General features: G+C 38.4%; 1 protein-coding gene across 2 annotated transcripts in view; it reads left to right on the top strand.

Annotated features, from left to right (window-relative positions):
- Positions 1 to 14,007, top strand: part of SPHKAP (SPHK1 interactor, AKAP domain containing) — a 50,204-nt gene that overhangs the window by 27,054 nt on the left and 9,143 nt on the right. For both annotated transcript variants that reach the window (XM_034064070.1, XM_031047257.2), the window contains exons 3-6: positions 1,702 to 1,761; positions 4,891 to 5,025; positions 7,760 to 8,015; positions 8,300 to 12,038. In XM_034064070.1, coding sequence (XP_033919961.1) covers positions 1,702 to 1,761; positions 4,891 to 5,025; positions 7,760 to 8,015; positions 8,300 to 12,038 — 4,190 coding nt within the window. The remainder of the gene's footprint in view (positions 1 to 1,701; positions 1,762 to 4,890; positions 5,026 to 7,759; positions 8,016 to 8,299; positions 12,039 to 14,007) is intronic.

Here is a 14,007-nt window from a genome sequence, read left to right as displayed (position 1 = left end):
CATGCACTGAGGAAATACATGTGCAAATCAATAGTGTATTTTTCTAATTCTTTGTAATAATTACCTATTGCTGACATGTAAAATACCAGTGGAAAGTAAAACATTTTTTTTTGTCTATATTATTAACTAACATATTTAGGACATTACATAGCTACCACATGACGTTGCTAGATGGCATTTTCAATACTTTAGCTTTGAATTTTTTATAACTATTTACTAAAATTCATCCAGCCACAAAATGCAGATGACAGTGGCTTATCCTGATTCCTGACACTGTCAGGTGGAGGAATATTTTTTCCTAAAATTGTAAGAATTTGGGAAAGTATATTTTTTTAGTTCATATAAAGATACCATTAAACTCTATAAAAGTATAAAAAGGTTTTTTTTTCAGTGGGGTTTTTTTCTTTTGTTTCCAGTGGGAGGTCTGGCTGGATCTTTCCATCTGGTGTGCTGGCTGTTGCTGCAGATGGTCATAATCTGTACATACAGTGTATGCATATATCAACTGAAATCAGTGTTGTCTTGGGTAAAAGCAGGCACACAACAGGAACTTGGATGCCTAACACAAGAATATTTGTGAGCAGGATAATTTAGAGCATCTTATTTTTCTACGGGAATTTTACATAAAATTAGTCAAAAAAACATTTACTGTTTGCTGGAAAAGAAATAAAAAATAAATCACTCCACTGTTAATATGTAAAATCTAGATCTGCAGTTTATTTGAAATCGAGTGTTAGCTTCAGCTCAGCCCTGAATCCCTGCCAGCGTTTGGGTTAAGTCAAGTCAATACCAAAATTCACAAACTTGTAAAATATATCTGCAGCGCTCAGAAGTAGGACAGACAGCCTGGGTTTCAAGACCCTACTTCTAAATTGGAAACAAAGCTGGAAAAGAGATTTTCTCATTTCTGAAGATTAGAAAGTAGCCTTCCAGTCATGCAAAAAAAAATAGAAAAATAAGAGAAGCCTTCAGAAATGAAATAATCTTTAAATCTGAAGTTTCTTTTGAAGTCAATCTGACTATCATCAAATGGTAGTTGAAAATCATAATAATCAAAGAAGGGGCAAAAGACCTTGTCATTAAAAATAGTAATTTGCAATGAATCAGAGGTAAACCTGTAAGATGTTCTGCTACCTATTATAGTGTGCAGTTAGCACAGCTGAAAACTGCTTGCATATTGGGTAGTGAACCAGGTTAAAAAAGTTATATCCATTAAGTCTTAAACTTCTACTTAGGAAGTTTAGAAAATTAGAGAAAATATTAAATGATAATGTAGGGAAAACTCTAAAAGCAACTCACAATTAGACTTGCAAAATATTTAACAAGAAGTGCCTGAAAATCAGAAATGATTGAAAAAGCAAGACATGAAGAATTTATCTGATGCACAACCAAATACATTTTTAACATTTCTTCTATCTTTTCTAATATCCTCTGTATTACAGCTAGTTGGTACTTTTGCCCATTTATCAGACAAGCTAACCACCAGACAGGTAATGTCATGAATTTTTTTGTTCCTTTTTCCTGCTTTCCTAGTATCTACTCTGCTATTCTTTTTGCTAACCTTTCAACCTTTTTTGTGCTGGGAGAAGGCTTCATGTATTCAGCTACAGAGCTAGAAAAGGAAAATATATTGACTTTAAAAGGGTTGCTGCCATTCTAATGCACCTTTAAAAGTTACTGATACTTTTTCTCTTATTACAGGTTTGTTTTGTGAATTTAGATGCAAACACAGATGATTGCAGTGATGAGCAAGTGAAACAGGTAACATTTTAACAACATGCACAGTGTGTCTAGTCAGTATCTCCAGGACTCTTCAATACAATTCCAGATCAAAATTCTATGGACAAATTTAAATCAGCCCTAGATTTTCAATCCTTACAGAGAGCAATGCATCAGGAATCTGAAATTATCTCAATGCCAGGTCATATTTTTTAGCTTTCCTTACTTTGATCCCAGAAATATCTAATGGATTGTTGCAGCCTGTGAATTTACAGCTGTTATCATGAGAGTGGATTTCTTTCTTAGCCTCAATTTTATTAGAGAAGGTATCAGAGAAGAGCACAAATACATCATGCATCCAATTTTTGAATTTGACATAATATTACATAAAAATAATTTCTGATGTTGCTCTTTCTTATTGCTAAAAAACCTTTGAGAAAGTTGTAGTAATTTAGGTCATGTTCAGCTGATCAGTCTTACTTAGTCCAACTTCAAATACTTTGATTATGCAGCCTTGAGGAGGGTTCTAGGTAAAACAGAACTAACTAAAGGTGTGTTTTACCCATTTAACTGAAAGTTTGGAGGGGAAAAAAAAGGATTAAAAAAAAAAAAAAGCTTTGTTATTTTACAAGCATTAAGACAAAGTACATCATGGTGTGCTATTTAAAATATATGCCATTGAAAAAATAAATTCTAAGGGAGACACATTTTAAAGATATGATGTCCTGGTCTCAGTTTTGAGTTTACATCATCCTTCACCAATTCATTTTTCATTTGGTGTCTGTGACCAACACAGCAGTATGATTGCAGTATGTGGTAAGAGAACAAAGGTAGGCTCTCCTCACAACATCCAGAGAGCTCCTCAGTAAATCATTACAGTTAGCTTGCTGATAGAACTTTTAACTCACAGGGGAACAACCAATGCTGGGACCATGTCACCTCCTGCAAGTCATTCATTAACAGGAACTGTTTTTCTATGCAGTTTTCTGAACCCTAGATTTATAAAAATTCAGATGGCAAAACTAAATACAGCTTCTTCCAGCAAAATTATTTTTCTGTTGAATCAGCAGGTTAACTGTGCAGGACAGCTTGAGAGATTTAACTTTACTAAATCCACAGAAGCACTGGTTGTTTTCTAACAAGTGATGGTTTTAATTTTGTTTACAGTGTTTATCAAGGAACAAAAGGTATAGAAAGTGATAAGAAAATACCAGGAGTTTCTCCCTCAGCCTTAAAGCTGGACATTTGTAAAAGACAAACTAGCTTTATGCAGTTAGCCTTTACAAGGCCTGGAGATTAGATTACTCCTTCGCAAGCAGAAATCACCTGCAGCTGCATAATTTTTACTTACCAGCCCTACAACAGTGGTCCACTCACTGTCCATGCACTCTGCATAGCCCTAAGCTTTTCCTTGACAGCAGAGCCAGGTCGGGTCCCTGAAGTGCTGCACACCAGCATGCCTACAGCTGCTGCTCCCCACCTGGCACATGGGGTATAGGTAGTGTAGGTAATGAAAATTCACTGCTAGCACAGGTACCATGTATTCTCTAAGAGTAAACTTGATCATCACAGCTTTTGTGTATAATGTGCAGTTTGTGTAAGTTTGCTTTGGGTAGAATGGATTTTTATATGACACACTGATGTGGTGAAAGCATTTCATAGAATTTTAAAGATGTTAGCATAGCTGTTGTTCATATGAAATATAACTATTTCCTAATAGGTACTGTTAGGATTTTGCATTACCCATTGCAATGGGTTAAAATGAGGGATTTTGTTGTAATCATCCTTCCAGACTTTGCCTTTTTTTATTCTGAACAAAAGTTATGGAACTGAAGTAAAAGAGAAACAAAATGCTATGATTTCCTACGTAAGAAATCTCATAAATTTGGCAATTTAGGCAGTAGAAAAACAGAGATATGTATAGAACTGTGTATGATAGAAGAAAGACTATCATTTGAAAAAAGGAAATTATGAGAACTTCTTTGTACTATACTGAAACATCAGTGAATTGAAGCACTGAAGTTAGTCATGTCAAATACAAATACTTAGTCTCATCTGAAGATCATTCTACCGAAAAGTGAATTGTTCCCCGAAACTGAATTAGCTTTGCTAAACCAGAAATTTTTATTATATTGAATTCACTCTGGGGAAAAATAACAGTACTGGTTATTATTTTTAGCTTATTATTTTGAAGATGAAAAGGAAAAGGTGGGATATTGTTGAACTGCACAGTAACTAAAGCGTATGGCTGGGTGCCAGAGATCTGTATTCCCCTGAATGGCTTTGTCATTGTATGCACTTTTCTAGTGCATAAAATGGATATGGTATTTACTTCTCCATAAGGCATCATCCTTGATTCCTTGTTCATAAAGCATGCAAGCGCAACAAAGAATTGCAAGTACTCTTAGGGTAGGTATTGTACTTTTGGTCTGGTCTTTGTACATGAATGAGCAGATGTCTCCTACACATAGTGGGGACTCCCAGCAGTATCATAATATGAATCTCCTGTTACATAACATCATTGATGTTGTGACTATTACCACTTCCAGCTCTAGCAAATACATAACAGGTAGAAAATGACTGTATCATTACAAATGAAAGTTCATGAAGGTGTCCACTGGAGTAGCAAAGAAATTAGTATTTCATCTCTGTATTAAATATCTCCATTACTCCAGGTCTAATATTGCAACAATTTGATCAGGATTTCCAGCTAACTTTCCCTTTGGTTTCCTGCTTGTCATACGCTTGGAGGAAAACTGGAAGACCTGCCCTTTTCTCATTACCATGCTTACTAAATCTTTTGTGGTTTAAACAGTAACAGACAATGTATTCTCAGTCTCTTAGGAACTCACTTGTAATAGAAAGGCCAAGCATTTAGATGCATAAATACAATCAAGCTCTTCAGCACATGACAATGTAAGGGATGAAAGATTGTCCTGCTGGACGGTTGTGGAGAAGTTTATACTATCACCATTGTCTTGCTTGGTAGCTCAAAAGAAAGAATGTGCATTTTAATGCTGCCAGTTCCATTTTTAATCAACTCAAAGAAATAAGTTCCACCAAGCTTTCCAAAGGGATGCCTGTAAGTGGTATTTCATTTTGATATTTATGAATAGAACTGTGCAACTCAGACTTCATTACCTGAAAGAAAATTTATCTTTCACACTACAGCGGTTGATCAGTGTCTCTCCAAATCTCCCCAAACTCATCAGTTCAATGAATGTACAGCCACCAAAGGAAAATGAAATAGTCCTGCTGAGTGGATTAACATCAGGAAACCTTCAGGCCGATTATGAAGTTCCCCAGGTAGGAATCAAACTCATCTTTAAGATTATGTCACACCTGTGAAGGATGGATTTGGAAAATGGAAAAGAGGAAGCTGAAAGCAAAGACTTTGCAGCAGTTTAAGGGATGAGTGTGAATTTGCAAACATAAAAAAGTAAATCTAACAAAATCTTAAGTGTGTGTGTCAGGGCAGTGGATGGCTGGGGTGTGTATGCCACAAATATAGGAAAGAAACCCTGCTACGGCCTTCTAGATCCTTTGGATGTCTGGGTTGCAGCTGATAATGCTTTAAGCCATTAGTGGTTGATCCTTCAGTGAATGATCCTTCATTCACCAGTGAAGGCAGGCACTGGTGGCAGAGGTGATCGATTCATAAGCCCAGATTTCAAGAGTAGCAGGAGTCAGGAGGACAGCACAGAACAGGGAAGGATATAACACTTTTTCTATGCACATAACCAGATTGATGCACAGCTCCTGCAGGCTCCCTTTCAAGTGAAGTCTTGCTACTTCCCACTTTTGTTCCCAATCCATCTTCTCCCACACATGCACCTCAGAAAAGAGCTGACGATAGGACTTGAAAATCCTACTGGCTACTGCAAACCTGAATGTGACAGTGGAAATACCAAGCTACTTTAACCATGTCAGAGCTTACCTCATTTAGATCCTGTCAACTTAAAAAGTAATTAGCGCATTAATTAAAGTTTAACATTTAAAGGAGCTAAAGGCAAAATTCTCATGCTAACTCTTTCACTCCAGTTATTGGCAATTAAATGTTCCCTATCTGTGATCTGGAGGCTGAGAATTCCTCTTACTGGCACCACATAGAGAAAGGAAGGAAACATAGCATTTGCTGTAGAATTAAAAATAAATAAAAGGCACGGAAAATGACTTGTGTACAAAAGTCTTCATGAAGCAGGTCCTGAAACAGCTGCACGCAAACATCATTGCATTTTATGTTATACCCGGAAGCTGATCTTTAAAAGGAGAGGCTGCCCAGTCATTGAGCTTTCTTGCCCCTTGTGGCTACTGGCTGAATTTAGAAAGATTAAAAAGAAATAAGTACACAAGCCTCTGGTAGGAGCAGTGGAGCTCCAAACCCCACTTCCCTAGAGGGAAACCACTGCAATACACACAAGGGTGTTTTGAGGCCTGAACAAGATGACTCAAGTTCCCAAGTCACCCCCACTTCCAAAAGACTGCAGCCATTGAGACTGGCAGCCTTCCCAGAGAGACTGCAGGCAAGACACAAATGAGAACTGACGGACATTTTGATCTTGTAAGACAAAAAAAGCTTTGCATTGAGACTGGGTGAGATTTATTGGTCAGATAAGTACATGCTATGTTCGTCCTTATATCTGTTTGGCTTTCCAGAGAATTTCCTTTGTAAAGAGACTCACATAGTTTTCATACAACAATTATTCTTCTTCCCATAAGCTCATTTCACAGGCAGGACTCTGCAAACTGTAGACTGGAGCAACAGCAGGGGAACATTTGATCTAAGGCTGCATCTGCTTTTAATAACATTTTTCACAATATGGTGTATGCTGAAGTCTGATTCAGCAACAATTTCTTAGCTACCTAATCTGTCTTTTCAGTTTTACTTTTAACACACTAATTCATCTGGTTTTCTGTTCAGATGCATTTTTAGGTGGCAACAAAGTGCACGCTAACAAAACTTGTTATTCCAACATAATACTCATCCCACTCCCTTTATTAATGATACTTGCTTTGCATTCATTTTCAAAGACAAAAGGTCTAGGATGGGGTCACATTATGCTAGATATTGCGCAAATGCACAGGGGGTCTAGGACATCTTTTGCACAGCTTAAAATCTACTGCCTCAATCCAGAGTTGGTTTGGATTCAGGCTCCTTCCCGGGAGCCTGCAGCTGAAGCATAAAATCACAAGCTGCAAAAGCTTGGCTTTGCTTCAGAGTACATCCATACCACAAACGTAGCTCCATGCAGAGGTATCAGCTTAGCTCTGTGGTTGTATAAATATCCAATTTTTTTAAAAGTAGTAAAATGAGAATAACAAGAGTTCCTTTCTCTTAGTTTTTGTTCAACTATCAATTTGATTGTATGGCATCTCTGGGTAAGAGTTTTATTTAAAGGCTTAACACAGTGCCCAGTGAAGCCCCATTTCCAGTGGAAGGTTTTACCAGTCTAAAATAATGGAGGTTTGGGCAAATAAGGAGAGGAAAGAGAGCAAAGAAACAAAATAAGACACCATTTGAAAACAGTCTGTAGGAACATCTAAAGGTGACCTGCTCTTAGCAGTCTCATCAGCCAGTTCTTATCAGGGTGCCTTTAAACAAGTGTTGCTACAGAAATTATCCTGAAAAGGAATTCATGCCCACAGACAATTCCCTCAAGGAATGGGTTATACCAGGTGGTATGAGGCCATTAATAACAATATGTCAGGTGGATAAATCTGACATGACTAAAAACAAGTAAGTCTGTCACTAAAACACAAAGCTGACTGAAAACAAACAATTTGGTAATTTCAACAAAATAAAGATGCCCCTGTGATACATCTGGCTTCTCTACTAAAATGCTTGTATAACAAAAGTTATCAACTCCAAGCAGTCTTACTTTGGCATATATGTAACTGCACATTGTGTTATAAATATCTAAATGACAAATTGCATTGTATCTTTGCAACAGAACATTCCTAAGATATTTACAGACAGAGAAGCTTAAAATAAGTTTTATTTTATAATTCAGTAACTATTTGAAATTCTTTTCCCCTCCAGTGTCCTTGGCTGGCAGATGTTTGCTTGGTTCAGTGTGCACGGGGGGATAGGAGAAACAGCACAAGCTGCATCATTTTTGAAATAAACAAGTTTCTGATTGGACTTGAGCTTGTTCAGGAGAGACAGCTGCAGGTAGAAGCTCATGTCCTAAAGCCTGAGGATGACACAAACTGCTCCGTGTCCTCAATAGAAGAAGATTTCCTCACAGCATCTGAACACCTAGAGGATGACAACGAGGCTGATGAATGTAAAACTGGTAAAAGCAATGTGACTGAGCATAAATCTGCTATTGTTTCTACTGCAAAACAGCCATGACAATGCTCACATAAATTGTACTTCATTTTAATTCATGCATATATTTGTTTGTAATTTAGAAAATGAATGGCCATTCATATTTTTAAATTGTTATTCAAAGACAAAGATATATGTTTCTGCAGTAGTTTTAGAGAGCAGTAATGCATTACACAATTGTGCAGCCATTTTCATTTTAAAGTTATAGGGTACTCTGCAAAAAACAATTTCTTGTTTTCCTTTTAATAGGTCATGAAAAGTTAAGTGTTTCAGAAGCATCCTCAGATGTCAAAAAAAGTAAAGGAAAGGGATTTGAAAATAGCCACTACAGAAGAACCAGGTTGCCATCTATTCTTGAAGGGAACTGCATTAATGAAGATAATGCAGCTGCTGGAGTCTCTGAAACTGTGACTGTTGTGCCTGAAGATGCCATCTTACAACCTGAAGATAAGGCAGACCAGGAAACATTGTGGCAGAAGGAATTAGCTGGAAGAGCTACTTCATCCTTTAGTACTAATAATTTGACCAGTGAGATTGAAAATTCCAATTCAGCACAGGTGTTGGAAGATGTATCTTTAACCAAAATGGTTAAAGAGGAGCTAGGGTCTCTTCATGACTCAACAGGAAAACACAACAGTAAGACAGATGGAGACAACTGTGCAGGTATCAGGAAAACTGATCCTCTCGCACAAGATGGGCGGGCAACTACAGGTCAGTATGCCACAAATTTAGCAGAATCTGTTCTGCAGGATGCATTCATTAGGCTGTCACAGTCTCAACCCACTTTTAGTGAGGACGCTGCCGTCAGCATCTCCGTAGGAAGCTCCTGTAAGTTGGAAGACACACCTGCTTCCCGATCATGGAATGAACTTCCAAAGATTGTCATAGTGCAAAGTCCAGACAGTTCTGAGAATATATCTGACTGGCCAGGGTCTGCCTTCCCCAGCCTGTGTCACTGGACTGAATCAGAAAGCTCTGCTGAAGTTTCAGATTACTTTGAGGAAGGACATTCAAATGGACACAGCCAGAGTGCACTGGAAGTGGCTCTGGCTTGTGCAGCCACTGTTATTGGAACCATTTCTAGTCCCCAGGCTGCAGAAAAATTCAGACGGGATCAAGAAGCCACACAGCCTGACAGTGGAGCAGTTGATAATGAAGAACACACAACACCTTCACAGCTACTTGACTGTGCTGGCACAGAATATTCATTTCCATCTGCACTGTGTGGCATGACTCAGGTAGCAAGTGCTGTAGCTGTTTGTGGTCTGGGGGAAACAAAGGAAGAGAAGTACCCTGCTACTTCAAGCGGACTTCTGTCTGCTGCTCAGACTTCTGCAGCCATTACTCTACATTGCAGCATAGCTTTAGGAAGCAGCATGGAGAAACTAAATTACAGCATTGCAGAGGCACTTCTCAAAGAGGCATCAATAATTTTGACAAAACCCAACATATACAAAAATGTAGGGCATTTTATGGAATCCATAAATGGAAAAATTATTGAAACAGCAGCAAGACCACGAATTCCAAACACTAATGAAGTAATCAGGGATGAACTTGCACAAAACTTATCCAATATTATTCTACGACATTCTATGGAGGAGGCTAGGAAAAGGAGGCAGCTACACCCCTGTTCAGAAAACTGCTCAAGTACACAAGACATGTTCATGGAGACTGCAAATGAGTTGCTTTTTAACATAGTATATTTCACTTTCAAGAAAATGAACGACATAAGACAAGTTGAAGAGTGTTCTCCTTTCTTTTCCGGGGTGACAAATGCAGAGAAAGTAACAAGAGCAGAAGGATGGTCAACACAGGCAGCAGAACACAAAACTTCACACAGCCTCCTTGATAGCTCTGCTGTTAAAACATCTGGTACATCCTACAGCACTAGTTCTAGCAAAGATATTGTAAATGTCACAAATTCTAGGAAAAGTAATATGAAAGATGTAAATATCAAGGAAACTGCTCCACTAGATTCAGAACCAACAAGTAGAGCTACAGGGCATAACGCACTTGTTGCAAAAACATCTCCCAAGAAAAGATACCTGAAAAGAACCACACGAGACTGTTACAAATCCCCAAATCAGAGTAATAATAATCATCATAAGAAAGATTACAGATCATTTTCAGATAGAGACAATACCTTTGCAAACAATGAATGCAAGCATGGTGTTCAAGAACAGTTGTCTTCCGGTACCATCATGAATGCAGAAAACCAGGCCAAGCATAAATCTGATGCTGTGCTAAATAATGATGTCCAGGTTAGCTTGTCATTATTAGGAAATCATGTCTTGCTTCCTTCACAGCCTGTACTACAGGTGAAACATTCAAGGGACAAATATTGTATAACAGATTTTGCAGAAGAATTGGCAGAAACAGTTGTCTCTATGGCAACAGAAATAGCTGCCATTTGTCTTGAAAATTCAAATGGAAAGCAACCTTGGTTCTGTGCATGGAAGAGAGGTAACGAATATCTGCTGACCCAGAGTTTATCTTGCAGAGCCATGAAAAGGAAAAAGGAAACCCATGCTAATGGTTCAGTTGTTCGGAAGAACAGGGCACCTAGACTTAGTGAGATCAAAAGAAAAACAGATGAGCATCCTGAGCTAAAGGAAAGATTGATGAATCGGGTAGTAGATGAATCTATAAGCCTTGAGGACACACCAGACTCAGTCAATATCTTTGCTAATGAAGTGGCTGCCAAGATCATGAACCTCACTGAGCTCTCCATGGTTGATGGCATCTGGCAAGGTCCAAATCACCCCAGGAACAGGCTGCACTGTGAAAGATGGAGTCGAGCCAAAGCCTCAAGCTGTGAGAGCATACCTGAGGAGGACTCAGATTCCAAAGCCTCTTTCAATACCCTAGGCCTGATAAATGCCTTTGGCCAACCTGTCAGCCAGACAAGTTCTGTCTCAAAGCAATCTAGTTGTGAAAGCATTACAGATGAATTTTCAAGATTTATGGTAAACCAGATGGAAAATGAAGGAAGAGGTTTTGATTTATTACTAGATTACTATGCAGGAAAAAATGCAAACAACATCTTAACTTCTGCTTTGCAACAGGTAGCCAAGAAAAATGGCCATCTTAATGTCAGACCAACTTGCCCATCCAAACAGTCCAGCACAGAAAGCATAACAGAAGAATTTTATAGATATATGCTAAGAGAAATAGAAAAAGAAAATAAAGATAACTTAACTTCCCCTCGGAATTCAAAAGACTGGTGTGACAGTTTGCTATCACCCTCTCTACGATCAACTTTTTGCTTTAGGCAATCATCAATGCCTGACAGCAGATCATCAGGTTCTAGACTAACAGTTAGTGTCCCAGTTAAGGCAAATTCATTAGATGGATTTGCCCACCATCACCAAGATTCCTTAAGTGTACAGCCAGTCAATACAGTGGCTTCTTCCGGTCTTTGCAAGTCTGACTCATGCTTGTACCAAAGATGCAAGACTGACCAGATAACAGATATGTTGATTCATGAGACATGGGCAAGTTCTATTGAATCTCTAATGCGTAAGAACAAAATCATAGCAGATGAGGCAGAGGCTGCAGAGGCAGACCAGTTTCACAGTGACTCCCCACCACATGTGGAACAATATGCAAACAGACTGGCTGCAAATATTGTTGAAAGTGGTAAAAATTTAATTGTTGTCCAGCAGGATTCTTTTGATTATACAAGCCAAGAACATGTGCTGGAAAGCAAACATCCTCAAAGCACAAGTCAGAGTCAATCAAAACCCAAAAGGGATGGAGTAAATTTGGGTGAGAAAAAACAGCATATGAAGAACCCTGGATGCCTCCCTGCAAGTCAGCATAGGGAAGTGCCTTTAATTCAGATAGAAACTGATCAACGAGATGAACCAGATAAAGGCTCAGACTCCTTCCTTTCATGTAGCCCTTCTGGAAAGGAGCATCAAAAAAAAGAAAAGCCTCCAGAAGCTTTTGATGGGAAACACACAGTTTCCAGTTCCCTACTAAATAGGTAAGTGACAAAACAGTAAAATCAGCACATTGCTTTTGTGTTTGTTTTAGTTTCCCAGTAAAAATCATTTTGATAAAAGAAGGTAAGAGAAGAAGCACTTCCAAAGAAATAAAAGAAAGCAAGTTATGACTACAGGTTTCTCATGGCATAAAAATCACCCAATCATATATCACAGTGCCAGTTTCTGGAGCAAAGTTACATTGTACAGGACATCATGCTTCCAAGATTCAAGTCTAATACTGCAGAGACAAGTAAGTTTTCTCTCTACAGTTGTTTAAGTCTTACATAGTTAAGACAGGAAAGACGGACAAAGTTTGAACTTCAATTTAGCACTGACAGAAGATAGCAGAATTTGACCTCTGCTGTAGTTCTCTGCTATGCTTGTTCATGTAACTAATGCTTTGTATACCTGGAAACAAGACTAGATTTTTGAGGCTGAAGTTCAGCTTTATGTTTACAGTCTGGAGATACAAGTAATAAAAATTCTTTAGTGGAAGAAATAATATAGTAATTAAAAACACCCCTCACCTCCTTTAGTTCTTCTCTGGTAGAACTTGGATAGAGAAAATAATAACATTTTATTTTACTACATAATGCAAATGTAGAGGATTGCTGTGGATGCTAAGAGCAAGACACTCTCTCTCAAGACATTGCTTGTTTTTAACTATACTTCACGTGTTACTTTAATGGTGTCTAAACTGCCAATCACTTGGGTCATTGCCACAACCTGTTATCTCAAAGTGCTTGACAGAGTGCATGTGCTAGTGTTAGAAACCATTTTGCAGCTCATTTTATTCTAGGAAATGCTCTGTTTTGGCTTTTGACAAAGCTTTTCTTGAAGCGAGAAAGCAGGTACTTTCCTGTGTATGGTAGCGATTAGGCAGAAAATTATCATAGTGTCACTGTCCTTTCATACTGACTGTCCCCCACTAACCTTTCTCTTCCTTTAAATGCAAATTGCTTTTAGTAGGATACATTAAGAAATGTATATATCTGGAATCTTGACTTCTATTTTTGCACTTTAGTAGCTTCTTCTCTGCCTTTGATGAAGAGTTCCTAAAGCAACTATGGGAAGTTTGAAGCATTAGGATTGGTAGGGCAGAATTAGTAGCCAGAGGCTACACCTACATGAGTATTTTGGTTCAGCAATGCAGTACAGTTCTGAATCAACTTGTCTTCATTTCTATGCATTGGCTGTCTTTGCAGCATGCAATGCAGATTTCTTTCGAAGGATTCTCAACTAGAAGCTGCACAAGTGTGTACTAGATGATCTCATAACACTACCAGGAAGGCAAAGATTCCAGTGTTTCTTCACATGGATTTGAATTGCTTGTGGCATGGATGTCTCAGCCAAATCTAAAGTAAAAACCTAAAGATATATAAATAACATAGATAGAAAAGCATGAGCACCAGTTGTTTTGATCCACTCCTACCACATGAAATTACTTGCTAGTGTAGATACAGGCAGATAGAGCTCCAGGCAAAACATCAAGCAAACCCATAGGCAACGAGAAAAAAAGAAGAGGGAAGGGAGGGAAAGCTGCGCAGGCCTGGGAAAAAGGTCTTCACCAAGGAAAAAAAAACATAAAATAGTTGTTTCTTGTATGCGGGCAACACAGCAGACCCAGTCCTGTCACAGTTATACAGAAACTGTTCTAACTGACTGTTCAGAAGTAGGGAACTGTCAGTTCAAAGCATTGCTAGTCTGAGATGTAATTGCATAATGAATCAAACACAACCCAAAAAGCTATGTGACAACGCCCACAAAAATCTCTCATATTTTGGAACAAGCAATAGGTGCTACATGCCCTGTATTAAAAATCTGAATAACATCTGCATCCTGGCTGCTCAGTTACCACCTATGCCTAGTTTTGTACCTGAGGGGTCAGGGATGACAGGCATAGTTATTTGATAGATGCTGACTGCCTGGAAGAGCAGAGGCCCTCAGGCAAACAGGTCCTTTTCTCCC

The sequence above is a fragment of the Melopsittacus undulatus genome, chromosome 6 (genome assembly GCF_012275295.1).
Source record: "Melopsittacus undulatus isolate bMelUnd1 chromosome 6, bMelUnd1.mat.Z, whole genome shotgun sequence".
NCBI classification, from domain to species: domain Eukaryota; kingdom Metazoa; phylum Chordata; class Aves; order Psittaciformes; family Psittaculidae; genus Melopsittacus; species Melopsittacus undulatus.
This window is presented reverse-complemented; position numbering and strand designations above follow the sequence as displayed.